Below are 26,243 nucleotides of genomic sequence, written 5' to 3'. Positions count from 1 at the left end.
AAAATGCACCACCTTAGTAGCACAAGACAGGAAACCAAAGTGATGGGGAGAAAATGTTTCCAAGCCAGGAAATGGGAGTATGTCTTCTACACGCGCCATATATTTTATGAGTAGTGGGTATTGACAAGGATTAAGAAAGACTTTTTAAAGATTATAACCAGATCTGGGTGTTTATTACTTGTAATACAACTTAAATGTTTAAATGCCAATGTCTTATTTGGACAATTAAGGGTCATAGTAATCTTTTGCTTATGAAAAGTAGGTTGACTGAAGAAATATCATGCTCAACTAAGAAGATGCTGCAAAGAAGGGATGGAAATGCAGATGACAGGCTGTCTCAATCTTCCAAAACTCGAAGTTTCTTTTACCTAAAAGAGGAAGTGTTCAGGCATCGCGGTAGCAGACACTCACCTGGATAAAATCTGGGAACCGTTTCTTACAAGTTGGGCAGGTGAAGTAGCCATCACTGATATGAATGGCCACGTGATCTTTCAACAAATCAAGGCGGTCAAAGGATTCTGGGCAAAAAATGCAAGAGTAAGTCTTCTGGTCCGAGTGGAGCTTCATGTGGCTCTCCAAGGACGCACTGCTGATGAAGCCCTTGTTACAGAGGTCACAGGTCAACGGGCAGCTCCCCTCCCGCCCATGGAAGCGCAAGTGTTGGTCCAGTTTGTCCTTTTCACGGAAGGCCTTCCCACACTGCAAACATTTAAAAGGCCGGAAGGACTTCCGAATAAACAGATGCTGAAGAGCTGCATTCTGAAAGACACACACAAATGAGATTATTTAGTGAGTTAAGTGTGTAAGCAGCTCGCACATTTATAGGAAAAGAGGACAATCTCTGCAATCACAGACTTTCCACAGAAATTAAACTCTAGGACACACAGTTGAAAGATTTTTCTGGTAAAGACATTAAAAATGAAGCCATCCCCAAAGAAGTTCATCTTGAAAAGACAAACTTTTGTGTGCTGTTTTATGTCTATGTGTGTGTGTTTTCTTTTGAAAGGATCTAAGTAACGTTCAAAAAATAGAGGACTTATATTGGGTTGGCCAAAAAGTTCATTTGGGTTTTTCCATAAGATGTTACAGGAAAAACCCGAATAAACTTTTTGGCCAACCCAATAGAGTAAAACAAACCCCAGGTTCAAGTAGAATAAAAATTGAAGGTTTGGAAGAAATGACTTGGGTTGAGTCACACATGCATGATGAGGTTGGAGTGAGTCAGCCAAATGTTACTTGTTGAAGTCCTTGAGAAAAAGAACTTGAAGCTTGATTCAAATGCTTAGCAAAAATAAAGATAATAAAAAGAACTGAAGCGCAGTAAGTACCAAGGGCTGGGGGAAGGAGGCAGCGGATATGGGGTTTCTTTCGCGGGTGATGAAAATGTCCTGGAATTAGTGGTGATGGTTGTGCAACTTTGGGACTATTCTAAAAACCACTACAAAAAAAGTGAATTTTATGGTAAGTGAATTATATCTCAATTTATGAAAAAGAACTGAAAGAGAACGAAGATACAGATTTACATGAACGTGTTTGCAGCTGAGACAAGATATGTAAGCACACGTTCTAAATGGAATATGTGCCTTAATCCCTTCCTACTCAGGAAATGCACAGGACAGCTTCTCAGTGTAGCTGGTTAGTTCCATTGGTTAGAATGCCTTGCTAATTGGGTTAAGCTTATTGCTTTGTTCCCTGTCTAGACCAGTCAATTTCGCTCTTTTTTGTTTTTCAGTCACAGATTGCACTTCTAATGCTGATTAGCCATCTTGTAAATTCATGCAGTTGTTATAGGGAATCCCAGGGAGGGAAGATGGTTACTTAGTGCAAATTCATCACCACCACTGAGAAAACAACTCATGTTCTACTGAGAGCAAACCAACACAATCATCTTTCACACAGAGAATACAGAATCAATATTTTAGTTCTACTATAATGAAAACTCATTCATAAATTCCTCAAAACACCAGGGGGAAAGTTCTAGATAGCTATGAGGTGGGGGGGAAAAAAATCCCTCAAAAAAATATATCTGGGGCTTCCCTGGTGGCGCAGTGGTTGAGAGTCTGCCTGCCAATGCAGGGGACACGGGTTCGAGCCCTGGTCTGGGAAGATCACACATGCCGCGGAGCAACTAGGCCCGTGAGCCACAATCACTGAGCCTGCACGTCTGGAGCCTGTTCTCCGCAACGGGAGAGGCCGCGATGGTGAGAGGCCCGCGCACCGCGATGAGGAGTGGCCCCCACCTGCCGCAACTGGAGAGGGCCCTCGCACAGAAGCGAAGACCCAACACAGCCAAAAATAAATAAATAAATATTTAAAAATATATATATATATATATATCTGTGAATGGGTATGCTTATGTAACTATAAGAGACTAGTAATTAAAGAATTAATGGAGGTCTTAATGCGTTATTTGTGCAATGAAAAAAGTACAATGAACAATGCTTAAACCCTTAATTTCAGATTATTCACAAGCAGCAACTCCTGAAGTAACTTTAATGTGAAATAATCATTTAGGGAAAAAGCAAAATAATTATTGTTGACTTAGTGAACATTCTGAACATAGTTCCTATGTAGCAGAGAACATCTTTCTCAGGGTTTCTCTAATAGGGTTGGAAGAGAGATTTTACCTACTCATTTATCTTGAGTAAATATTTTGCAATTCCATCATCTTCCCAGGTTGACTGGGGTTGCATCATATTTTATTCTCCTTTCTATCTAGATCTCTTAAAAAATAGCTGAGCTCATAGGAAGTGTCAATAAAAGTTTGCAAATTAATGAAATGTATTTAATATGAAAATCAAAAAGAATTATTTCAAAATCTTTTCTGTACCACCTGAAGAGATCATAAACAACAGACCTTTTTCAAATCAGCCACAGAGCTTTCTTTCACTTCATTATACGGTTTAGCGGTCACCTAATCTTTCTACCTTATCTGGACAGATACTTATTTCACATAAAAGCTCTCACGATTCTGGCTACTTTCCAAGCTTTACGGAAATATTGCAAAAGAACAGATGCTATCCTGAGGTTCGGAGATTCAAGACTTATAGTGCTCGGGGAATGTAAGCATCATTTCCTTTACCCAAGTTCAGTGACGTTTCCAAGGGCAGACATAACGCACAACAACTGATCTTGGTCCCACGGAGATTCCACTTCCCCTTGGGCACCAAATCTGGATGGTGGTTTTGTTTCGGTCCGTTATGCTAATAAGTCTCCTGTCATCTCTGTTTAGTGTGAGTGTCCTCAGACCCTTGATCTAAACCCAGCAGCCGCCAGGCTCCACTTTCTTAGCTCTATCGACAAACCTTGTTCTTACTGTCTTTTTTGATTTCCATGGAACACTGAACTAAGTACTCAAGAACTAGATTGTTTCTCTGATCAAATGATCCTAATGTAACCCTCTCATTACAAGGTAGTGGAAGTGCTGAAACTGTCCGCCCCCCCCCCAACCCACTTGCAGGCCATTTCAACTCTACGGTATCTTCTGCAGTTCAGAGCTGCAATTGGTACACATTTTCTAGAAGCAATCATGAGAAAGGGCGGAAGCAGCACAGATGGGTCGCGGAGCTGCCGTTGGCCAACCACTCTGTACCGGATGGAACATAAGCTCCGCGAAAGGTGACAAAACGGTATCGTTGCTAAAACCTGTGACAAGGGATTCGACTCACACTGAGATGAATTCTGAGTCAACAGAGTCTTTGCAGACAAAACCATAAAACGTTTCTGAAGTCTGATGTTAATAGCTAAAGGAACCTAAATTGACTAATTTTCATATTATTTTGATCCTAACACTGAAAGGAAATCAGTCATGTTTGTTGGCTTTTTTTTTTTTTAAACAACTTTTCTCTGGCCTGTTTTCTGCCCAGTTCTCAAAACCTCTAATGGGCTAGCTTTGCCCGGTATGTGCTACTCTCCACTACCCTCCAGGCGGTACCCGTGCTCAGGTCCGGCCAGCAACCACACCAGACAGTTCCTGGGTGTCGGCCTTTGACGCTATGGCTGACGTCCTCTGAAACCATCTCCCTTCTTCCTGTCTCTCTTTCAAGGACCAGATTAACTCTCACTTCATCTACGAATTATTCCCCAACTCCAGCTTTCTTTGGCCTTTCACTCTTCCAACTTCTGATAGCAATTATAGGCTCTACCTTTACGTGTAGCACTTAACTGTGACCCACCTTACGTTAGCATTGCCTCCCTAATTAGACTGGAAGATCCCAGAGGACAGGACACCAGTGAAAATTCTACTGCGTACCTAGGTGGTGCTGAACATACAGTCAGAACTCGGTGCCACTGCAGAAGTCATTCAGTTGTTTCAGAGCTGGAAGGGACCTTGGAGATCACTTAGTCCTACCCTTCATTTTGTGAATGAGCAAACTGCAGCCCACTCACTTACTATTTGAAAATAAATTATCATTATTCATTAACTAATTTGCATTGACTGTAGCAACCAAACTGTCATTTCCACCAGGATTTAGTAAGTACAGGTTGCAAAGAACAGCAGGTCAGGCAAACACTTAAATAACATTCTGTTATGTGAGTGAAACACAGGAAACAAACGTACCTGCAGCTCCAACTGAGCAGGCAGCATTAGAGGAGAGAAAAATAGTTACATTACCAATGGGGTTGGAAGGCTTCCCTTCAGTTGGTCATTACCAACCTGGATAGAAAAGATGAAAAAATACATAGCCCCTGCTTTTTAGAATGTGTGAAAGGAAAAAAAAAAAATCGCTCACCTAAGACTGACCTCCAAAAGCCACATACACATGGCTTTTGCTTTGACACAAGGAACCTTGTTCCAAAACCAGTAACCCAGCTCATTCCAGAACACAAGTACGATCACGGCTACACTATGCTTATACATCCACACCTCACGAAACATGTGGGCTTTAGTTTTTTCCTTCAAAAAATTAAATCTACAAAGCATTTCTATGGACCTAGTGAAAAATCAGAATGGCCAAAGCAGAAAAGATAGTAATTGCCCAAGAAAGAGTGAAATGCAGATTGGGAATCATGTGGCATGACGGATGGAAGGTATGCACAGCGTTTTGCCTTTCTGGTCTATATTTATGTAGGTTTACATATCCTTTTGAAAGAATATACATGGAGCCATAAGTTTTATAAGTTTCCATTTCAGGACCCTTATAAAGTCTATTTAGCCTGATTGCTCAGAGTTCTTCCACAATGTCATACAGAACAAACATTTAAATGTATTTTTAAATGAAGGCACGGACTAGACTATTGTTCAAGGTCCCTTCTAGCCTATAGGCAAATAAGACCAAAAGAAACATAAGCTAAAATGATCATCCACCTAGAAACTGTAAAGCCTGGGAAGTTATACAAAAAGTCTCCTTCATCCACATAAAGGATTAAGAAAAGTCTTTAAACGTCCTGCTACCACAAACACAGGTTTAAGTCATTGTTTTCTGGATGTCAATTGTCCGCACATACACTGATCTCACAAAACCACGGTGCTCTCCACACGCATCCCCCGCAGGTCCTAACGCACACTCAACGCTGTCTGTGAAATAGGGACAAAACACACCCGGCCAGACAGCCGTGGAGGCCCTGCAGCCGCATGGCCTGAAGTCAAGTCACGGGTCACGCGGGTTAGACAGTGCCCTACCGCCGAACCTGGAGCTTAGCTCCGCGCTGTCCCCGTGTGTGGGCTGCACCTGCCAGATCAACTTGGACTCCGGTCCCTGTGCGCTGACGCGTCCTGGCATTTGCCAGTCTCCCCTTGGAAACCGTTGATAAACAAATTCGAAACCCCAAACTGACTTGAGAGCTATGATTAGGCACAGATTAGCCCGGCTTCAAAGTAAGTAACTGTTACAACTCAGTGTACTTATCTCTCCATTTCCAACCTGTGAGTTTAGGGATCCAGAGAGTTATCCTACTCTAACTACGCTAGTCCGGATGCCGCCAAGAGCCAGGCTTCTGAGTCGCTGATCAATCGATGGAATCTAGGACCGGCCATGCCAGCCTGCCCCGGGACCCAGAGACCCAGAGAAACAGTTCGTACTTTCTTCCAAAACAAGCGGCTTGAGCCTGTGATAGGCTAGAGGCCAGCAAGCCTTACAAGTGGTGGTGAACGGCCGGGCACCTACGCGGCTGGCCGCCTGGAGAGAGGTCAGCGCCCGCGGGGCGGAGGGCTGGGAGAAGGCGGGGCGGAGGGCTGGGAGAGGGCGGGGCGGAGGGCCGGGAGAGGGCGGGGCGGAGGGCCGGGAGAGGGCGGGGCGGAGGGCCGGGAGAGGGCGGGGCGGAGGGCCGGGAGAGGGCGGGGCGGGCATCCCGCTTACCCGGATGCGCTTGGCCCTGCGCATGTCGTCGGCAGTCAGGGTGCTCTGCGCGGGCAGCGCGCTCTCCTCGTGCTGGGGCTGCAGGTGCAGCTCGTGCGTTTCCGTCTCGTGCTCCAGAGAAGACTGGGCTTCCGGCGGCAGCTGAGCGACTGCGAGCGCGGGCTGCTCCGGCTGGTCCAGGCCATTCAGAGTTGCAGGTTCAGCCTCATCGAACTGCTCCTTGGTGGGAAAGTGCAGCAAGTCCTGAAATTGCAATCACCAGCCATTATTTCCCTACCTAGATAGACATCAGTGCTAGGATTTAGAATTGCTGCTTTATTTTTTAAATGACTAGCGTCGTTATGCTCAGAAAAGAATATTTTCCTTCTGAGAAAATTAGTTAGGTAACCATCCAGAGGATGTAAAAACCGTGAGACATTTCCAGATCATTTTGTGAGGAAAAGACTATGACAGGACTCTTCTTGAATATCATCATTTTAATTGTTTAAACTAATTAAACAGAGTCCCCCAATAATGTCTCTGGACAATTTCAAACCTATAGGGCAGCAGAGTTGGGTTTCTGTTGTAAGTAACGTTTGAAAAAACGTTCTTTTTAGTCTTTCTCTAGTCAGACTTTAATTAACGGGCAGCACAGCACTGACAGGCAGGATTGTCACCCTCTGAAAGGCGGTTGTATTTGAGTCCAGTAACGGTTCTCGTAAGTTCTCTAATCAAGCATCCAAGAAGAGCTCTTGCTTTCCCATCCCCCATACCTGTGTCCCATCATCACACTTCTCCCCATTTTCACTGGTTATTTCCAAGCGGATAAATTTGGGAGGGCGTCCCGGCCGTCGACCCGGGCCAAACCGCCTCTTGCCTCGCCCCCTTCCTCTGCCTCTTGTTCTGGGGACAAGACATTGGGTTATAGATAGTCCTGGTTACACAATACTGCACAACAAATATTTCCCTGAATGATCCGGATTCACCCCAAATCTTGATTTCCTCTCACTTTATTTCTTTTCCTGATTCTTTTTTTCTAATGGAAACAATCACTTTGCCAATACACGCTTTCCAAATTTCTCATCTTTGCCATCTATATAGCTCAAAGAGATGTCTTAAATTATTCAGAATAAAAGGAGCTTTAAAAAGTCAAAGCACTGACACCATTTTGCTACCGAAAATTCTGAAAGCTCGCACACATCTCTGCGATCCTGTGAGCAACGCAGACAGGACAGAACACGCCTCGTGTGTGTCCTGGAGACAAGATTCCAGTCTTCCCCTTGCTCACCTCGTGTTCCTTCCATGGAATGTGGCTATAGAGTCAAAGGAACGCCCTTGTCTTACTATAATCTTCTGGAAGGTCAGAACAAATTTCTAATTCACCGGTTCCATAGCGCATCCAGTAAACACCATTCTTTATTATGGGAAATTCTGAACCTCGGCAAATGTAGAGAATACGAGGAGCCCAGTGTACCCGCTACCTCATTTCAATACTTATCAACTCATGGCCAGTTTTATCCCATCTATAGCCTCACCACTTCGCACACACACATACCCATTAGGCTATTTTGAAATAAATCCCAGACATCATTTCATCTGTAAATATTTCAATATGTATCTCTAAAACATAAGGACATATATATGTATATATAATACACATATCTCCACAACAACTTTATCGCACCTAAAAAATAAGTGATAGTTGCTCAACGTTTATTAAATCTAGCCAAAGTTCAAATTTGCCTAATTGTCTCAAATTTCTTTTAACAGCTGGCTAACAGACATTTTTATCTACAATGTGTCATGCATGGAGCGTGACACTAAAGACGGTAAGTTATATGCAACAGTTTTTACCCTCAGATGTCCAGTAGAGGCAGCAGGCATATAAACCAAACCTCACAACAGAATATAAAAAGTGCTATAGGGGCTTCCCTGGTGGCGCAGTGGTTGAGAATCTGCCTGCCAATGCAGGGGACACGGGTTCGAGCCCTGGTCTGGGAAGATCCCACGTGCCATGAAGCAACTAGGCCCGTGAGCCACAACTACTGAGCCTGTGCATCTGGAGCCTGTGCTCCGCAACAAGAGAGGCCGTGACAGTGAGAGGCCAGCGCACCGCGATGAAGAGTGGCCCCCGCTCGCCGCAACTAGAGAAAGCCCTCGCGCAGAAACGAAGACCCAACACAGCCAAAAATATATAAATAAATAAATAAAATTTTTTTTAAAAAATGCTATAACAGAGCCATGGTCGGAGTTTTTGGGATACACAGGAGGGAGCGATGGAACTCCTGCTGTGTCCTCCACGCACCCCAGACGTTTGCTCCCGTGGTCACACTTTCAGCCTTGTCGTCCTTGGTAGGTGCGGAACCCCACTGCCCTGATGCCATGCCTCGCCCGCTGCTACACGGTGTCCTGACTTTCCAGCTCACCCCCTCAGGCGCCTGGACTCAGCGATCCTTCCCCCTCACCACCAGCTCCACTCCAGTCCTGTCCCCTGTCTGCAGTCCTGCGTCCTCTTCATGTTTCCTCTCCGTTCTTCCGCTCATAAGCTCCAAGGTCCTTCACGGGAGTCACTCCCTTGTACATGCTCTTCCCTCCCCACTGATGCTTCATCACGCTCGCTGCGTTGCACACACTTGGTGAAACCGACTCCCTGCCGGCTCTGCACCAGCACCCTCGCAGCAAAAGATGCTTGGCGACGACACAGCCGTGACTCACGTGAGCCCTCACTCACGTTGCAAGCAATCACACCGGACTTCCCTGGAATATTTACTCTCCCACTTCCCTAAATGCCATTTCACACCATCTCCTCTCTTTTCAAATCCCATAAAAGCTGGCAACCCTACATCTGTCCCACTGGGACTACTCTTCCCGGAACCACTCTCATTTTTCATCTGAACTGTTGAAATAGCTTCTAACTAGACTCCCTGCCTTCACTCTTACTGCAATACAAGCTACGGTGATGTTTTTATTTTTATCCACAGTGATGTTTAGAAATGTAACTGACATCACAATACCCCTTGATCAGCAGACTCTAAAGACTTCTTATCACACATAGAATTAAATTCAAATTTCCTACCACTACCCATCAGGCCTATGTGATCCAGCTGCTTTGCTGCGCCTACCCTATCCTGTGGAATTCTCCTTCACCTACCTTTCTTATATAGTGGGAATTAAACATAGGACTGGGATTCCCTGGTGGCGCAGTGGTTGAGAGTCTGCCTGCCAATGCAGGGGACACGGGTTCGAGCCCTGGTCTGGGAAGATCCCACATGCCGCGGAGCAACTGGGCCCGTGAGCCACAACTACTGAGCCTGCGCGTCTGGAGCCTGTGCTCCGCAACAAGAGAGGCCGCGATAGTGAGAGGCCCGCGCACCGCGATGAAGAGTGGCCCCCACTTGCCGCAACTAGAGAAAGCCCTTGCACAGAAACGAAGACCCAACACAGCTAAAAATAAATAAATAAATAATAAAAATAAAAGGGATTCCTTAAAAAAAATAAAAATAAAAATAAAATAAACATAGGACTTAGTCTGATGAAGGAATCCTACTACTGAAAAGAGTTTGAAAATCAGAAGAATTCCTATTTCAGAATCTCTAGTTAGGGGAGATTTTACTAAGGTGAAAAGATGTCCTATTGCTGGGTATTGGTTATGCTGGAAAAGACACAAGTAGTAATGAGGACCAGGGGAAAAAAGGAAATGATGGATAAGAAATGTCCTTCAGCAGCCTACCTGGTTACCTGTCTACACACAAGTGCACGTGTGAGCGCACACATACACACACACACACACTCATAAATTCACAGGTGATATAGAAACGACCCTGGAACTTTAAAAACTAAGTTTTTGAAATCTTCCCCCTTCTTATTATACCTGCTAAACACATCCAGTTTCTCATCATGCGAGTTGAGATGCTGTTGCAGCTGCTCTGAGCTTACAAATCGGCGGTTACATTCGTAGCAGGGCCAATTCTTCTCTTGCTCTCGAAGAACTGCAGTTGTGGGAGAGAAACCACGGAGGCTGGTGATCAGCAGGCACCAGTAAAACTCAGATGCCCCGGACCCACACCATTCCCACCTCAGCGTAGCCCGGCGTTCATAAATACCCAGTGTCTGCTGTTCTGCTATAAAACCAAAGGCTAAAGTTTGACAGAGAATAATTTTTAGGATCATGTTTTCTGATATATTTGCATAAGACATCAAAGGAACAAACACCCTTGTGCTACCCTCTCCCACCCCGCAATACATACACACACACACACACACACACACATACACACACACACACACGACCTTACCACACTGGAAAGCCAAGGAGTGCTACAATGGAAATCTGTATGCAGATAACCCAGTGATTCAGATCCAAGTTTCATAATCAGATGGTATATTGTATCACAAATAACTTGAAAATCAATGCCCAATGTAATCACTTTAGCAAAACGTTCAGAAGTACCCATTAAAGCTGATTATGTGTATACCCCATGACCCAGGAATCCACTCCTAGATGTGCATGCAACAGAAATACGCACATATGTTCACTAAAAGACATGCAAGAATGTGCACAGTGGCACCCTCATATCTTTGTTTCTATGGCATTATTTCTATTAAATTCTCTTTAATTTTCAAAAATATTTTGTCTAATTCCACATTAAAAATATCTAACCAATAAAGCAAAAAAAACAAAACAACAAAAAAAGAAAGAAAGGAGTCATCTTAGTTCTCTTAGTTTTTAGCCAGAAACTGGAAACGACCCTGCTGTATAATGAAGAATTTTGCTGGCATTTGTCCCCGGTCCCTGGGAAATAGCCTCTAAATCTTTGGAATCTCCAAGTAACAGGCACGTCTTTGTTATTCCTGGTGATCTGTGTCCATACCTGAGTTTATGCTAATGAGATGGCTCAGGATGGGGCTGGCTGTGTCAGGAAGACCAACCATCTGACTACAGGGTTGGGGCTTTGAGCCAGGTGGTATCAGCCAGGGAGGGGAGCAGGGGCTGGAGAGCAAGTTCAATCACAGGCCAAGGAGCCAATCAATCACACCTATGTGAGGATGCCTTGATAAAAACTCTGGACACAGATGCTCAGGTGAGCCTTCTAGGCTGGTAATCATACATCAGTGCTCCAGGGTCGTGACATGGCCTAAGGACGTGGGAGCTTCACATTTGGGATCCTCCCAAACTTTGCCCTAAGTGTCTCTTCATTTGGCTGGTCCGGACGTGCATCCTTATAATACAATGGTACTCAAAAGTATAGCACTTTTCTGAGTCCCATGAATCGTTCTAGGGAATTACCAGACATAAGGGAGTTAGCGGGAACTCCCTAAATTGTACCTAGTTGGTCAGAAGTGTGCAGGGGGCGTGGGACCCCCAGGGCTTGAGGCTGCTGTCTGAAGTCGGGAAAGTCTTGTGGAGGACTCTGCCCTTGACCTGCGGAAGGTGACCTAACTCCAGCTAGTCAATGTCAGGATTGCATTGTGCAGCCCACATTTCTATGGTAGAAATAGATCAATGAATTGTGGTACATTCACACAATAGAAACCCAAATGGCAATGAGAAGAAACAAACTACAATAATACACAACAGTATGGAAGAATCTCACAAACAAAAGATTCCCAGACACCAGAAGTGTACATATCACATAATTCCATTTATAAAAAGTTCAGTAACAAGCACATCATCATATCTGTGGTGTTGAAGTCGGGAGATTAGTTACACTTGGGAGTGAGGAGGAATTACAAGGCTCAGGGGAGTCCTGGGGCCATGGCCACGCTCTGTGTCTTGATCTGGGTGCAGGTTGCCCAGGTGTCCTCACGTTGTGAAAATTCACTGGGCCATTACTTAGGATTTGCACACTTTTCTGTATGTAGGTTGTACTTCAGTGACATTACTTTGAAAACAAAGTCAATGCCTACCTTGCCGTGTTCAGAGATGATTACATCTCGATAGGGATCGTCCTCTGATCTAGGTCCTAATTTAGTATTTGGAGGTTTTCATTATATTAAATACTATTTTCCAGCACCCATGAAAGAAATGTAAATATGTCATTGTCATTTGACCCTAGAATTAGACAGGGATGTGCGGCTCTAAAGAACCTATTAGAATATCTTAAATACAGAGAGATAGAAAAATTAGACGTTGCATAAAGATGTAAGTAATATATACAATTTAGAATCAATATATGAAATACAAAAAAATGAAAAAGTCCAAGCACCTTTCCTTTCTTCCTCGGAAATGTCATGAATCTTCCGGTTCACAAACTCAGCATAGGAAGCAGCATACCACACCTGCAAGAGCCAAGTACAACATCAAGGACTAAGGGCATCACGGGATGTGCTTCACGTGCTTCAATTCCTCCTCCTGCTCACAGGAAACAATTCAGGATTTTCTACAGCCCACAGAAAACAAACAAACAAACAAAAGAAGCCGAACTGTGAGGTGACCCCGTTAGCGCAGACGGTCAGTCAGGAAGTTCGTCTGCCAAGACACACTGTGTGTTTTCTTTTCCTTTGTAAAAACCTGTGGGACTTCCCTGGCGGTGCAGTGGTTAGGACTCCGTGCCTCCACTGCAGGGGGCATGGGTTCGATCCCTGGTCGGGGCACTGAGATCCCACGTGCCGCGCGGTGAGGCCAAAAAAATCAATAAATAAAATTTAAAAAATAAAAAGATAAAAAACTGGTTTTGTTATTAGACAACTTCACGAGAGATAACATCAATAGTCTCTTGATCTGCGTGAAGCAGAGCCTCTTCCAATTCTTTTATCTATATTTAAACACAGGTTTCTCCACAGCTGTGACCATGGTGGCTCCACCCCGACACTGCTGGGTCACCAGAGCTGCCCCACCTTCCCGAGCCTCTTCCTCCGTCCTAGCCGCGGGCTGTTTCTGCTCAGTCTCCCTGCCTGGCTCTCCTTCCCCTCCCGCACCCCTGAACAGTGCTGTTCCTCGAAGCGTAGTTCAAGTCCAGGGCCTTCTGATTTCTCCCTGAGGCAATCGCATCCATTGCAGCCAACTCTGTGCTAATGACTCCCCAGCCACTGCCTCTACCCCAGACCCTCCCCTCCTGCCCTCTACCTACATTCTACTGCCTGCCTGACGGCGCTTGTCCAGAACTGACTTCCAGATGCTCCCCTCCTCGCCCCCCACCCCTGCCTACCTTTCCCATCTCAATAAATACCCCACCTTCCACACAGTTGCTCAGACTTGAAATCTAAAAGCTAACCCTTTTTTAAATATATTTATTTATTTGGCTGCACTGGGTCTTAGTTGTGGCAGGTGGGATCTTTAGTTGTGGCATGCAAACTCTTAGTTGTGGCATGTGGGATCTAGTTCCCTGACCAGGGATCGAACCCGGGCCCCCTGCATTGGAAGCGCAGAGCCTTAGCCCCTGGACCACCGTATTTCTGTTTTCTTCTGTAATGCCTCAGTAAGAACTCTGGGCGGCTCAGACGTCCTCCGTCTGCTCCGCCCACCTAGACGCTCACCAAGATGAGCTCTTGCCTGGTTTTCTAACGAGCCTCTGCTTTTCCACTCTTGCTCCCTGCATTCCAGTTCCCACACAGGAGCCCGCGCAGTCTTCTGGAAACACAGTCTGATTTCATCACTCACTCCCGTGCTTAATGGCCTGCAACAGCTGCTTGGTTCTCAGTAAACCTCAAGTGCTTGATGCTGGTCTGCAAAGGGCTCCCACCACTCTCCTTTACCCGCCTTCAGTTCCTCCAGCGTGTAGAGTTCCTGCCCTTGCTGTTCCACCACCAGGAATGTTGGGTTCTTCACTGTCACCTCCTCAGCAAGGCCTGCCCTCTCCCGTCACACCTAAATTGGGGCCTTTCCTGTTATCTGCTCCTTTCACACCTTTTGTGTCCTTCACAGCACTTCCCACTATTTGATATTATTTGCTTATTTACACCTTTCTGCCCACCTCCCCTCTAGAGGACAAGTTCCTTGAACGCAGGGCACCAGTCTGTCTTCTCCTAGTGTCTGGAACATAGTACAAGCTCCATGTTTTGGTCACTAAATGAATTCGTCATATACAATTGTTGTAGAACATTATTTTAACCATATGGAAATAATCACACTGAGAGACTTCATTTTCAACTGTGGAATAATATTCTACAGAGTCTGTATTCTATACTTTACTTGACCATGACCCTGTGGTTGGACTTTTAGGTAGTTTATCATTCTGCTGTTATAAATTCTACCTTGTTCATCGATTCCAAGAGGTATGTTCTCACATTCTCTGATTCAGAAATCAGAGTGTGCCTCCCAATCCATGGCATTCTGTGGTCACTGCCCTGACGTAGCCGTGACCACCTGCATTTGCTCCTGCACAAACCTAGCCGAGATCTTTCTATTCTCACCTCATTCTGGTATGTGTCCCACTGGCACTCCATGAGGTGCTACACTTGCCAAGCAATGCAAATGAAGGCCAAAAAAAATTGCCATCTCCCTCAGAATAAACGAAAGAAATTTCAAAGCAATGCAAGGCTGGTGTGATCATACCTGAGGAACTCTCATTAAGGTATCAAACATCGAGTGATCAGAAACTTCCCACTGACTTGATCAAAACTCTCAACTTCCAAGGACATGAGTTTCAATTGAGGAAAAAGACACATATGGGTTCAGTCAATGGGAAAGCACAGCATCAAAACTTACAGAAAAGCTATCAGTGGCTTGGAAAAATATCCCAGAGGTGACAGCGGAGCACTTATTCTAAAAACACCGCATCATCATCAACACCTTGATGGCACGGAAGATGACAGATATACAAAAGCACAACATCCATGATAAAGTAAAACAATGATCCAGTTAAAGAAAAAAAAGTCAGACTGCACAGAAAGCAGTTTATACCTTAACCAATTTATTTTGCGTATAGTGTGCCTTTTTAAATATGCATAAGTGTGATGTGATTTCAAAATTATGTCTAAATAAGTCCAAAATACCTCCTGCAATAAATATAAAATAACTACTTCTGTTGATTAAAATAAGCACTGTAGCATAGCTCAGCTGGCAGTGTATTTTTTTTCTTAATGGTGTGTAAAATAATGGTGCATCTTAATGTCTGAGTCAGTAAAAAAATTACAGAATTCTAATGTATCTAGCTCTATCTTTGCTTATAATTATTTCCTCAGACTCATTTTCAAGGACTGGGTTTACTCAGCCAAGAACATTTTTGCTGCCTACTGTCAGAAATATTCTATAAAATATTGCAATTCTGAAACAAACGTCCCTATTTTTTAAACCCTCACATTCCTTGTATTATATCTGTTTATTTTTGCTAGTTTAAATTAACAAAAATATTAACTCATACTTGCTTTAAGGGTTTTTAAATTATCAACATTTAAAAAATTTTTTTAACATTTCTTTACTGTTTGAGTCCTCCCCAAATAAAGTCTATTCCCAATACTTATTTATTGTCCATCTGGATGCAGTGAGGTTAGAGGCACACGACTTTCTCTCAGTTTGTATACTCAAACCTTTTAACATGTATTACAAATATTTCCCCCATTCTGTTGCTTTCTTTTTATCTGCTGTTTTGGTTGTTCATTATATTGAACTATTATATTCTTATTTAATTGTATCTGTCTGCCTTCTACTTCATTAAAAGAGAAAATAATCTCCCCTCCACAGTTAAAAAGTATTCATTCAGTATCAAAAATTTATCGGAATACAGGTGTGAGATGTGAATCTCCTTCTACACATTTTCTTTGGAGGTTATGGACTATCTACTTGACGGTTTTAAAGATGCAGGGTTTGTACAGCTTTAAAACAAAGTCTAGGTCTTTGTTCCCCCCAAAGACGTATCTATTTCTCACTTTACCACACTGAGACACAGTGCTATTCAGTGTTCATGTACAAAAGCAATCATTTCTAACATATTTTTCATTTATAACTTTAATATTTTGACCCCCTCTTTTTACCATGTTCCTAACATAGCTTTAAAAACGGGGGCGGGGGTGGAGGGCGGAGGGGATTTTCCCTTAGAATCATAGCGGAATTTTTATTAATCATCAAGAGTTAATATTTAGACAAATTCCTACAGAGCGTTATCCCCAAAAAATATACTCCTAAAATCAGACGTCAGTACATAGAATTCTTTGGGTAAAATGAGTCTTCAGATAAAGAAATCTTGCCCATACATCTGAATTCCATTTTACAAGATCTCCTGTTTCCCAACTAACTCTTCCTTAGAATGTGTAAATGATGTTGAAGTAAGCCCATCTTTAATCACACAGACCTGTCTGTGCCCCCAAAACAACTACTTCCTCACCCCTGGGCCTAATACCTTCATGAATCCCTGTGATAGAGCTCAAAAGTCATATACTTTTCATTCTGTTTTATTGGTGGGATTATTAGAAGTGTACAGTACACAGCAAGTGCTCAGTAAGTAAGTGAATTACAAGAAGAGGACCATTTTTTAAAGGATCCCTCTTCAAAGGGAAGAAAAAAGGAGGAAAAGCATGAAGCAATTGCAATTCCTAGCGAAGGCGCCACTGACCCAGCACTGTACCTTAAGCTCTTGCTTGGGCTCCACGTTCTTGATCGTTGTGTAGTACACGTGGTGGCCGTACTGATAAGCCACCAGGTTCTGCTCCAGGTGATTCTGGGCCGGGCGTACAAACATCATCCAGTTACAGAGGGTCTCGTCAGACAACTCAAACCACAGGTCTTCGTGCAAATCCCTGTCTTTTCTGTCACCTTTATCCAGAGAAACCTGCAACCAGAGTGAAAGTAAAAAGACACACATACACGAAACCTCTAATATGATAGATATTCATGGAATGATATACAAGATATTGTTCCTGAAATTAACCAGACATGTTGATTCTCCCCTTTGTATCCAGAAAGATACTGGAATTGTGTCTTGCCGAATGGAACAGGAAAAGGATACTTTCTGAAGACTCACCTACAGGAGGATTACTCAGCAAAATCTAAAAGTTAGCACCCTGAGTGTACAGCTTCGGTTGATATTTCATCATTAACTAACACATCAAAAAATGCTACTAATAAGCCAGAAAATGCAAGCAAAATACTCTCCAGTTCATTACAAGTTACTTCCTTTGGGGATTCAACTGCATTTCATTTATAATGTGTAGCCTGGTGATATAGGTATTTCTCTGTACAAAGTTATATTCTTTCTAGGACACCTTGAGCACTCACCAAGAAAATCTCCCCATGACAGCTGCTGATTTCTCAAAAACACACCACCAAAATTCTCCCTCCCCACTGCCCTTTCTTGGTTCTACAGAGTGGCTCTCCAAGAAGCAGACAGCAGAGGGGTTGGATAGAAGCAAAAGCATCAAAAGTGAAGAACAGACATCAGTGTAAATATACCGTAACACACCGTGAACTATTCTTCAACAAAAGATTCAACAGGATAGACCTGTTTCAAAAACTGAAAAGAGGTTTTCATAAAAACATCATGGCCACTTAACAGATAACATGAGTCGACGTAATTCTCTCCGTGTTCGAGTCAAAGTTAATTTGAAAAAAAAAAAAAAAAAAAAAAAAGCTGTCGTGGGCTTCCCTGGTGGCGCAGTGGTTGAGAATCTGCCTGCCAATGCAGGGGACACGGGTTCAAGCCCTGGTCTGGGAGGATCCCACATGCTGCGGAGCAGCTGGGCCCGTGAGCCACAATTGCTGAGCCTGAGCGTCTGGAGCCTGTGCTCCGCAACAAGAGAGGCTGCGATAGTGAGAGGCCCACGCACTGCGATGAAGAGTGGCCCCCCACTTGCCACAGCTGGAGAAAGCCCTTGCACAGAAACGAAGACCCAACACAGCCATAAATAAATAAATAAATAAAATTTAAAAAAAAAAAAAAAGCTGTCGAGTCCCTTTTATGGGATGAACTGTGTCCCCCCAAAATTCGTATGTTGAAGCCCTAGCCCCCCAGTAGCTCAGAATGTAACTGCATTCGGAGACAGGGCTTTGAAAAAGTGGGTCCCAATCCCATCTGACTGGTGTCCTCATAGGAAGGGGAGATCAGGACACACAGAGAAGCTCCAGAGGCACCTTGCAGACAGGGACAGCCCTGTGCAAAGGCAGCAGCAGGGCGGCCACCTGCAAGGCAAGGAGCGCAGCCTCACAGGGGGCCAGCCTTGCCTGCACCTTGGCCTTGGACTTCCAGTCTCCAGGACTGTGAGAAAACAAACATCGGTTCTTTAAGCTCCCCCGGTCTGTCGTGTTTGATTCTGGCAGCCCTCCCAGACTAATCCAGCCCCTGAGAACTACACCTCTCAGAATTATTCACGTAAGACTTCGGGGACTGAAACTGTACCCTCTGTGTCATTGGTGAGAGAGAAAACGTCTCCATTTGAAACAAGTCAAGCATAGAAAGAAAAATACTAGCGAACTGCTATGAGATTGCATTAAGAGGCTTGGTGGGAACATGCGTGTCCCTTAAAAATCATCGGAACGAGACTGGACTCTGGTGAAGCATAAATTACCTTGAGGTGGATGTAACAGTCCTTCAGTTCCGACTCCCTGACCAGCGGCCCCTCCACGGGGCCGAACTGGGTGCGCTTGGGGATACGCCTTTTGGAGAACACACCGCCCAGGAACCTGTCGATGTACAGCACCAGGGGGAGGCTGGCCCGCGCCCGAGTCAGCACCGGCCGGTTGGGGATCGGATGCAGGGGGCCATGCTTCGGGCACACGGAAGAGTGTGCGTTATTACACTCCTCGCACCCTGCACGAGAAGGAAATCCTTAACGTGACAGTCTCAGGGAAAAAGTTCCAACCTGAAAAATCCCCAAAGCTAAATTTCCCAGCCCAAACTCAATGAGCTCCTACAACCGCAATACCCATTCCATTGGAATACATCACTCCTCAGAGACCACTAAAACCCTGTACTTTTCTTCTAAAATCAGGCAGAATTAGCTTGCGGCCTGCCGGAAATAATTTGCAGGCTGTGATTTATTCCTCTATTGGATATTCATTCAAATAGTGGCATTAAACTTACAAATCAATTATAACATGTCTGAAAAGAGAAAAGAAGAGCTTATTAGGCTAAATGTTGCAAAATCTGATGAGAATTTTATAATATGTAAATTAGGTGAATTTTACAGTATGTAAATTATATCACAATAAAGCTGTTTTTTAAAAACCTGACAATAATGTTTAATCAGTTTCCTCAAAGGGAGTTAACAGAAGCCTTATTGTCTGGGCATGTCTAAATCAACAGAAAAAGCGCTGTTGAGTTTGAGATTTCCATGTGTACTGTGTGAAGATAATGCTGAAATGAATGAATTTAGCATCCCATCCTTCATTCACCTGGATGACACAACTAGCCCAGCCCTGATATGTACTTTCAGCTCATTCTGCCAGTGATCGGTTGGCACTAAGCATCCACGTTCACCCCCTTTCCCAGTGTCACCCATCTGTCAGCTCACTGCCAGAATGAGATAGGCACAGCCACAAAACAGAGAAAAGTGACCGGGCCACACAGAGAGCACACTCATGGCCCTAAACAAATCTAATGAACCAGTTATAGTTTACCCAACTCTGGCTGTGTGATGACCTGACTTAGAAAATGGGTATTTTCAATTTCCACAGTTCTCCAATAATGGAGAGCTACCTTGTATTAATATTTACAAGATAAAGTGACCTTGTGTGTATTTGACTAAGGAGTTGCCTTGAAAACTTATGAATTCAAAGAAAAGCAAAATGAGGAAGCCCTTCTTTGGGCGTGGAGATGAACACTGGCCCCATGCAAACAGGCCTACCACCACTACACGGAAGGTCCAGGGGAAATACGGTGAGCCCTCAAAGCTCTGCAGAGTCTCGTAACTCACAAGAGGAGATAAGGACTTTGCCATCTAGGCACGAAGTTGATGGGCAGCGGCAATGGCTTGGTGGGTGGAAGCAGGACCCGCCCCCCCAAGCAGGCAGGACGGACAGTAGTGTCGGCTGACCGTGGGCACCCGAGTTTGAACCCTGACTCTTGAACAACTGAGCACGACCTTGGGAAAGCTGCCGACCTCACAAGACTGTGGAGAGCGTTAGTCGAGTTAGAAGATGCAGCGCTCTGGTGCCTGGGGTGTCTTTTTATAACAGGCGTCTTTTTATAACAGGCATTTTTTAAGGTTGGTATGAAGAGAGGTAAAGCAGGAAAGGAACTTGTGGACTCAGAAATGGCCGGATCTGCCAGGACTGGACAACATCACGGTCTGGCAGCTGGAGCTCTGGGATCAGAGACTGAGGCTCGGTCCTGACCCAGCCCCGGCCCCCTGTGGCGCCGAGCAGGCTGCCCAGCTTCCTCCGGGCTTCAGTCCACTCGTCGGTATGCTCAGAACTCTAGGGACAGCCAGGGCCTCCTTCACAGGCCGCCTGAGGACGGAGCGGGGGGGACACCTAGATCGGGAGCATCGTCCGCACGAGGAGCCCCGGCAGGGGCCAGCCCGCCCCGCGCCCACACACGCTCCCAAGCGGCAGCGCCACTTACACAAGTCGTGTGGGTCGAAGGGCCGAGGGGGGTCAGGCTCCCAGTCGTCCAGGTCTGTGTCTTCGCCGTCTTCCTCGTCCTCCTCCTCAGAATCCTCCTCCTCCTCCTCGTCCTCCTCCTCCTTGGCCTCCAGCCTGGCCATGGGGTTCTGCAGGGTCGCCAAAGGGTCCGAGCCATCCACGCCCTCAATTGAAGGCAACACCTGGTTGTGCACCGGCAACGAGGCCTGGACAACGTTTAATCGTGACGTTAGTACGGCCTGTTTGCGGTTAGCTGGGACACACACGCAGAATACAAGGTTTTGGTGCGATACTCTTCTCACCAGCTCCCTTCAAGGCCCTGCAGAAATGACTTTTATTTCCATCTATGGGCTGTAATAAGGAATCTGTTTTCCTTTTTGCTGTTTCTGCCCAACATCTGGGCTCTGCTGATGCCAGCAGGTGTTTCAGATCCCACAAGCCCCTGACCAGGTGCTGGGGACTCTCGTGCTGATCCCACCCTTCACCTCAAGTCCCACTTCCTTGCTCTCTCAGCCTTTCCAAACCTGCATGAGGGGCCTGCCCTGTCTCCCCGGAGACTTCAAATATGAAAGTAACAAACCCTTCCAAACCCTCCTGGAGCATGTGTGGTATCATCAGCCTCAATTTGGTTTGGGGTGGGGACCCTCCTGCTTTTGCAGGTGGCCACACCATAATGCAGGTAAAGATCTGACCCGCCTTCAACCACGTGGCTTTAAAATTGAACACGTGGTGCAAGACGCAGTTGGTAAAATTCAGTGGGTACCAGCTCTCCTTTCACACACTTCAGAGAGGCCGAGGTTTGTAAGTAACAAGGAAAGAGATGCCTATTTTGTTCATCACGCTGAAATTAGTCTTTTGCAAATAAGACACGGTTTGGGTCATGGATTCGATTAATGCAACTTTACCAAATACACCGTAAGAAAATAATGGTACCTTAAAAGTCCTCACCTCCTAAATAAGCAGCCTCGGGTTATCTACCACTCAGATCCCTCTGATGCAAGCGCATTTCTCCTGCCCCGTTAGCACCATTACTCATACTCAAGTCATGCCCTCCCCCTGTTCAACAAGTAAGACAGGGGTTTTGAAGTGCCTACTCCCTTTTCTTTGTCTTTCCTCGCCTAGAATGCTCTTCCCTCGGCAACTGTCTAAACCCCGCCCTCGTCGCCCGCTTTCTCTGGGAACAGCGTCCGCTCTCTGCTCTGACCTTCTGCAGCCCCTGGAGTCACAGAATCCCACCCAGCGACACCGTCCAGCCTGGGCTTCACGTGTCCTCACGGTGCCCACCAGGCAGCCCGGATGGTTCTGGAACAGCTCAGGGATGTTCCCGTGGAGTCGAGACCTCCCCGACTTCCCTCTCGAGTTACACCGAGTAAGTGCCCCCCCTGTGCCACATGAAGACAGTTCCTCCAGTACTTCAAGACCAAAACCCCTAATTCACTGACCCATCGCTCACAGCCCTGCTGTGTCCATCCACCCCTCAGCGGATCCCCGTCAGCTTGCACCAGCGTTTACTGGAGACCGCCACGTCCTAGTGCTGCCCCATTTGGAAGTGGCAGGTCACTGGGTCCTCTTGTCCACTCAGAGAGCGCTACTGAACCCTTTTTCTCCTGCTCAGGACTTACATAGCTGATTTTTACTTAAATGGCCATGTATCTCTAGTAAATTTCATTTTATTGTCTTTTCTGTTCTTTCAGTCTGCCAAGATCTTTCAGAATCTTGGTTCTGACATGTCACACCTTAGCTGTTCCTCGTAGCTTTGTCTCCATTGCCAATTCGTGTGCATTTTCCTGTGAGCCCAGCTTGCCTCTCTAACTGTACCTCACGCAAGTAGACCACAGGCTTTGGAGTCAGACAGATTTGGATTAAGATGCTGGCAAGTTAACACACTTCTCTGAACCTGTGTCTCTCTATCTGTAAAATGGGCATGGTAATACATACCTCATAGGTTGTTGTGAGGATTAAGTGGAACAATGTGTATATGAGGCCAGTAGTAGAGTGTCTGGCATTTAGTAACTGCTTAATATTAATAATAATAGATTATTATTTTTATCGTTAAGTTCTTTAAGGACCAAAGTGACAGCATGTATTTCCTTTACAACCTTAAAAGGCTGCTGGCCACATAGCAGGTATCCAGTGAAAATTAGTTTGTGGAAATACATTTGGCCCTTTGGGAAACGACATTCTGCAGCTCTTCAGAGAAACATCCTTTCTCAGTTGTGCATCTAAGTCTAAGAACCTCTCAAACTCTGTAAAGAAACAACACTATAGAATCTGACCTGCCAAGGCAGTTAAAGGTCACTGCCCAACATGTGAAACCCTCAGGCTGAAGAAAGCAGATAAAATCAGTTACCTCAAATAGCACATGCGTGTTTTAACATGCATTCACTTAACCCAGGAGCCAGACTCTTGCGTGACATTCCATCTGTAGCTCAGGGTCTTTTAGAAGTGTAGACAGGAGGACAAAATTCTGGGAGATGCTTCTGCTTCAACTTCAATAACAACAATAAAATGCCCACTGACATGAGGGGTCAACAAGCAAAAGAGCAGGGACTTCTGGCAACAGAACTGCATCTGCCACCCCCTCTGCACCCTCATCTGATCGGCTCCCACTTGCTGTCTCAGAGCGCAGCTTCGATATCACCCTTTACTCTAAGCCACTCAAAGCTTATGCCAGCCTTAGTGATGAATGTTATCACACACTGGACAAACCAAAGCATATATCCACCTCCACTCCTCATAAATTCTTTATCTCTTTGCAGAGCCAACCTGAAAGAATGGATTCAGCAATTGGGAGTTACTCCCATGAAGCTGAGCTGTATTTTTCCCCAACAGATGCTGCTAGAAAGACTGCGGTCAGGCAAGTTACTGCTGGCTTCTCGCCACTGCTGAGAAAGCTGACATCAAAACAGACCGACAACCTCCTCGTGCCTGCGCTGGAACTCTCCTCAAAGGCTGTGGCAAAGAAAAGGCTTGAAGCCTTCAGCACTTCCTAGAGGGACTGACGCTGAAGCACAGGTGGAACATATACCAGAATCACGCAAGTGACCGTCGAAAAGGGATGGAAAGCGGGGAGGATAATCATTTGTAGGTGAGAACTGTGTATTTCAGATGGCATGGACCTTAACACACAGTAGGCATGCATTACAGATTTGTTTCATTAATAATTCAAATTCAACTGACATTTACTGCGTGCCAGGCATGTATCTAAATTCCTTTGAGGCCGGATCACTTTACCACCCAGCTCCTAAGCGGCAGAGATGAAATCCACATTCTGACTCTGCCCTGCTTTTCTACTACATCACAATGGCCCCTGCGGACTTGAGTGGATTCAAGGAGAAGGTAAACAGCACACACACCGTGAGTACCCGAGCAACAAGGTAACACACCTGCTCCTGAGGCAACAGCAGGGCGGGGAGCCGTGGTGCCAACTTCATTTCACTTAGAGGAAAAGATTAGTAACAAAAATAGTTTACGCCCGTGCATTTTGTCACACACAATAAAGCATGGCAAGAGGAAAAGGAATTTGTTAAACTCGTGGTATACTTTCTCCTTCCCACTTAACATCACTCTCAGTAGTTATTTCTGAAACGACATAATGCACTTCAGGATACAATTTATCCGAGAGTGAAACATGAAACTACACTGGACAGCAGCAAACACAACAGAATGCTCCGGGTTCCTACTGAGACCAATTATGAGGGCAGCATATTTTCCTCTCAGTGTGTGGGGAGCTACACATGTTCCTTTTCAGAAACAAAGCGGAGACTGTGCTTCTAGGTCTGGAGAGTCCCTTGCCTTCCTTACAGACGAGGGAATGCGTATATGAAAAAGGCTTCAAATGGATTTTGCCACCACTACAGACAGTTGAAAAAACAGGAACCTTTTTGCTAAGGATTAAAAAAAAAACCACCCATCATCTATGTCAAACCCTCACTCTAACTTTCTATCCAGAATCTATCCAGGTTGTGGAATAAACTGATAATCACTGAGGTGTTATAGCCAGAAATAAAAACCGTGCCGGTTGAAAGGAAACTGCAATAAAGACAGATGCTAAGGCAATGGCTGTCCTGCCTGTAATGCCGGGTTCACAGAGCTGTCTGAGGACAACTTTTCTTTTGTACAAAACATAAACAGGCAGATTGTTTCTGGAGACTGGAGAAGATGAAGGGCCCTCTGAGGTGCAAATGGCAACAAAACCTCTAATTAAAATGATACCTTAAAATTAAAGCAACAAAATACCACTTTGCTTATCAGATTGGCAAAATATTCAAAGAATGCAAATACCCAATGTGGCAAGGGCGTGTGGAAATGGGCGATCTCATACACTGTTGGTGAGAATGTAAACTTTTTCAGCATCTGAAAAGCAATTTAGAAAGTCCTATCAAAATGACTTTCCCATTTATAATGACAAATTTCAAACCTATATCAAATAGAGAGAATCGTATAATACATGTTATGTACCCATCACTCGGCTTCAACAATTATCAACTCAGAGCTCACCTTCCTTCAACTGTTCTCCCGCCCACTTTCCCCCTCACTCGATTGTTTTGAAGCAAACTTCAAACATTATACATTTTCATCTCTAAGTAGTTCAGTAGATATCTCTACCAGAAAAGGACTTTTATATTTTATTTATTATCATACCTAAAAAATAATCATTCCTTAACATCATCAAATATCCAGTTATTGTTAGGATCTCCCCAATTGTCTCATAATTTTTTTTTACACTTGGTTTGTTCAAATCAGGACCCAAACAAGGTCTACGTGCTGCATCTGACTGCTATGTCTCTGAAGCCTCTTTTAATCTGTTAAGTTCCATTTCTCTTCTTTTCCTCCGCAATTTGTCTGCTTCCCGCAGTCTAGATGGTGCTAACTGCATCCTTGTGTGTCTTGTAACTTGTTCCATTTTGTTTACTGTGCTTCCTATTAGTTGGCAGTGAAATCTAGAGACTCGATCAGATTCAGGTTCAATTTTGGGGGAGGAATACCTCTGATGTGGAAAAACACAGTGCTGTATGTCAAGAGGAGGTACACAACACCAGGAACCCTGTAATGAATGTTCTCTCCTTTTAGTGACATTGACAATGTTCAGAGGGGTAAGTTGATCCGTTCACTACAAAGTGCCTCATAAGCTTTTTTCTGATCATAGGAGATGAAAAATGGTGAGACTCTAAGCCAGTCATCCCCCCTTTCTTTATTAGTTGGATGCCTCTATAATGAAATTTCCCTCATCAAGTGATTATTTACCTGAGGACACTCGGGGGGAAAGGCTGGATTCTTTCCGGTCATTTACCACTTTTCCTTATAATGTGGTGGTCCCCTAGCAGCCTCAAAGAGTGACCAAAGAGTTATTTCTTTTCATATCAGTACGAACTTGTGGATTTTAAATATATTTAATGTGTTTCAATCTACTGTAGATATTTTTCCTTTTTTATGAGTCAAATTGTCCCATTTTGGTCCCTTCGAGTTAGATCTTGAGTTCCTTCCCAGGACCCCAGAAGAGAAGTTTT

General features: G+C 44.8%; 1 protein-coding gene across 5 annotated transcripts in view; it reads right to left on the bottom strand.

The window, feature by feature from the left end:
• The window catches only part of PRDM10 (PR/SET domain 10), an 89,642-nt gene that overhangs the window by 21,062 nt on the left and 42,337 nt on the right, over positions 1–26,243 (bottom strand). For 3 of the 5 annotated variants that reach the window (XM_036861010.1, XM_036861013.1, XM_036861012.1), the window contains exons 5-13: positions 25,018–25,089; positions 20,714–20,939; positions 18,717–18,958; positions 16,781–16,984; positions 12,485–12,557; positions 10,150–10,267; positions 7,052–7,181; positions 6,300–6,542; positions 412–759 (exon numbers count right to left, since the gene is read on the bottom strand). In XM_036861010.1, coding sequence (XP_036716905.1) covers positions 412–759; positions 6,300–6,542; positions 7,052–7,181; positions 10,150–10,267; positions 12,485–12,557; positions 16,781–16,984; positions 18,717–18,958; positions 20,714–20,939; positions 25,018–25,089 — 1,656 coding nt within the window. Of the gene's footprint in view, positions 1–411; positions 760–6,299; positions 6,543–7,051; positions 7,182–10,149; positions 10,268–12,484; positions 12,558–16,780; positions 16,985–18,716; positions 18,959–20,713; positions 20,940–24,972; positions 25,288–26,243 lie in introns of those variants that run through there. The other 2 variants (XM_036861015.1, XM_036861014.1) reach the window with 2 other exon arrangements.

The sequence above is a fragment of the Balaenoptera musculus genome, chromosome 8 (assembly GCF_009873245.2).
Source record: "Balaenoptera musculus isolate JJ_BM4_2016_0621 chromosome 8, mBalMus1.pri.v3, whole genome shotgun sequence".
NCBI classification, from domain to species: domain Eukaryota; kingdom Metazoa; phylum Chordata; class Mammalia; order Artiodactyla; family Balaenopteridae; genus Balaenoptera; species Balaenoptera musculus.
This window is presented reverse-complemented; position numbering and strand designations above follow the sequence as displayed.